We start from the raw sequence: 2,766 nt of genomic DNA on the forward strand, positions 1-2,766 counted from the left end.
CAACATGATATTTGTGATTGTTGACTTCGGGTATAAATATAAATAAATTTAAATAGAGCAAAAAATAATAAATAAAAAAATCTAGAGAATAATTACTTTTATAATTTAAAAAATATTATTTTATCAGTAAAAAATTTAGAAGTACTAGTTTTACATTAGTTAAAAAAAATGATAGTCTCTAATTTCTTTGCATTTTCTCCCAAGCTCACAGTTCCATTTTAATAAGGCTTTAAGGCCTTTTTCCCAAAGGCCCACAATGCCTAAACCAGTGGAAAATGTTGGAAATTTTGGCAAGAATCCCATGCTGCTGCTGACGAGTGGGGGTCGCTTTCATGATCATCTCATGCCCAGCCCATAAAGCTGCAGGGAATGGCAACACTTCCTTGGAAAATAGCCCCCAGGTAATCACAAATAGTAATAATTTTGATATTTTGGATCAAAATAAATTAATTTATATTTTTGGATAATTTTAATAATAATTGTAGACATAAAAATATACTATAGATTTATAAGTCTAAAAATAACAAATATATATATATATATATATATATATATATGTATCTATAATTATGAATAAAAATATCTAAAAATATAATGTATTAATCTAAAATATTGAAATGGCTGATAGTTGACGTCATTTCTCCCACTTTCTTTACCAATCTGCTGAGCTAGCCCACGAAGAAGGTAAGAAATATATCAAAACGAAATCCGAGCCTCAAAATGTGATTGGCTGGTGTGGAAGCTCACATGCTGGAAATTATCTTATCCACTCGTATCCAAAAATCACACCTACTGTTTTTTACTGTCCGTGTCAAATATCTTGAAAATATCTGGGCACTATAAATACAAACAAAGAGCTATTGTCACTCTTACTCAGCTCAATCAAACTTGTAACATTGCAATAAGTAATAATGGCTCTCCAGGCTGCTGCTTTGGTTCCCTCTGCTTTCTGTGCTCCCAAAGAGGTTGGTAATTCAGTTGAATCGATGAGTGTCGGAAAGGGTTGAGGAGGGTCAAATATTTCTATTGTTTTGATTTGTTTCAGGGAAAGTGCAGCGCTTCGTCAAGCCTGTTTGGAGTGAGCGTGGCGGGCAATGTGAAGGCCGATTTGACGTCCGCCTCGTCGAGGTGCAAGGCACAGAAGAGGTTTAGCGCTGCGAGAGCGGAGACGGCGACGGCGACGGCGACGGCGAGCCCGGCGGTGCGGGGAGGGAGTAAGAGGACGGTGCGGCAGGGGTGCGTGGTGGTGACGGGGGCGTCGTCGGGGCTGGGGCTGGCGACGGCCAAGGCTCTGGCGGAGACGGGGAAGTGGCACGTGATCATGGCCTGCCGCGACTTCCTGAAGGCGGAGCGGGCGGCGAAGTCGGCGGGCATGCCCCGGGAGGCGTACACCATAATGCACCTGGACCTGTCGTCGCTGGACAGCGTGCGGCAGTTCGTGGACGCGTTCCGGCGCAGCGGGCGGCCGTTGGACGTGCTGGTGTGCAACGCGGCGGTGTATCAGCCCACGGCCTCGGAGCCGTCGTTCACCGCCGACGGGTTCGAGCTCAGCGTGGGCACCAACCACCTGGGCCACTTCCTGCTGTCGCGCCTCCTCCTGGACGACCTGAACAAGTCGGACTACCCCTCGCGGAGGCTGATCATCGTGGGGTCCATCACGGGGAACACGAACACGCTGGCGGGGAACGTGCCCCCCAAGGCCAACCTGGGGGACCTGAGGGGGATGGCGGGGGGCCTCAGCGGCCTCAACGCCTCCCCCATGATCGACGGGGGCAGCTTCGACGGGGCCAAGGCCTACAAGGACAGCAAGGTCTGCAACATGCTCACCATGCAGGAGTTCCACCGCCGCTACCACGACGACACCGGCATCACCTTCGCCTCCCTCTACCCCGGCTGCATCGCCACCACCGGCCTCTTCCGCGACCACATCCCCTTGTTCCGCCTCCTCTTCCCTCCCTTCCAGAAGTTCGTCACCAAGGGCTACGTCTCCGAGGAAGAGTCCGGCAAGAGGCTCGCCCAGGTTCCTACATATTTCTCACCTACCTTGCTTCATACACGCACAGAGAAAGAGTACTGTGACTCATGAGTTTGTTCCTGCAGGTCGTGAGCGATCCCAGCTTGACCAAGTCCGGGGTGTACTGGAGCTGGAACAAGGACTCCGCTTCCTTCGAGAATCAGCTGTCCGCCGAAGCTAGCGACTCCGAAAAGGCTCGCAAAGTGTGGGAGGTCAGCGAGAAGCTGGTCGGCTTGGCATGATTTCCCACATTCCTTGTTCTCCAAGTCATAGCTAGTCCATCTTTCTTAACGCCTTTGGGGTCGAGATTATGAGAGTTTGAGTTCTTCTGTGAGTGCGGGGTTTGTACTTTTTAGGGGCAAGTGCTTTCTATTTTTTTTGGTAGATTTCTAGGTTTGTTGAAATTCTATAATAAATATCACTCACCCATGTTTGCATTTTGCATATATCAATCTTTCGTCTTCATTTTATTTCTTTCTCACATTAATGATCAGGTCAGACGTCAGGTCTTCAAAATAAATAGTGGTGATTTAGTTAAAACACCGATAAAAAAATAATGAATTTGCAAAATAATCAAAATTTGTCTAAAATTAGTAACTTAGCTAAAATGTGAAATAATCGGTTAAAAAAAAGTTGGATCTTAAAATTAATTTTCGTAAATTGCTTATAATAAGCTAAGCCATTTGAAACGGGTTAATTTCTTTGCCAATATTTTTGTAAGTCTAACAAAGTAGCCATTGTTGTATTGATAT

The 2,766-nt window shown here is 46.0% G+C and overlaps 1 protein-coding gene across 1 annotated transcript; it reads left to right on the forward strand.

Annotated features, from left to right (window-relative positions):
- The first annotated feature begins 819 nt into the window (after positions 1 to 819).
- Positions 820 to 2,466, forward strand: LOC149401704 (protochlorophyllide reductase-like). The gene is made up of 3 exons (XM_089612026.1): positions 820 to 965; positions 1,046 to 2,020; positions 2,101 to 2,466. The coding sequence occupies exons 1-3, from the start codon at positions 912 to 914 to the stop codon at positions 2,254 to 2,256; spliced, it is 1,185 nt and encodes a 394-aa protein (XP_089468152.1). The 5' UTR covers positions 820 to 911; the 3' UTR covers positions 2,257 to 2,466.
- The last annotated feature ends 300 nt before the right edge of the window (positions 2,467 to 2,766 follow it).

Source organism: Urtica dioica, chromosome 4 (assembly GCF_054948205.1).
Source record: "Urtica dioica subsp. dioica isolate 48M chromosome 4, U.dioica_male_clone48M_v1_H2, whole genome shotgun sequence".
NCBI lineage: Eukaryota > Viridiplantae > Streptophyta > Magnoliopsida > Rosales > Urticaceae > Urtica > Urtica dioica.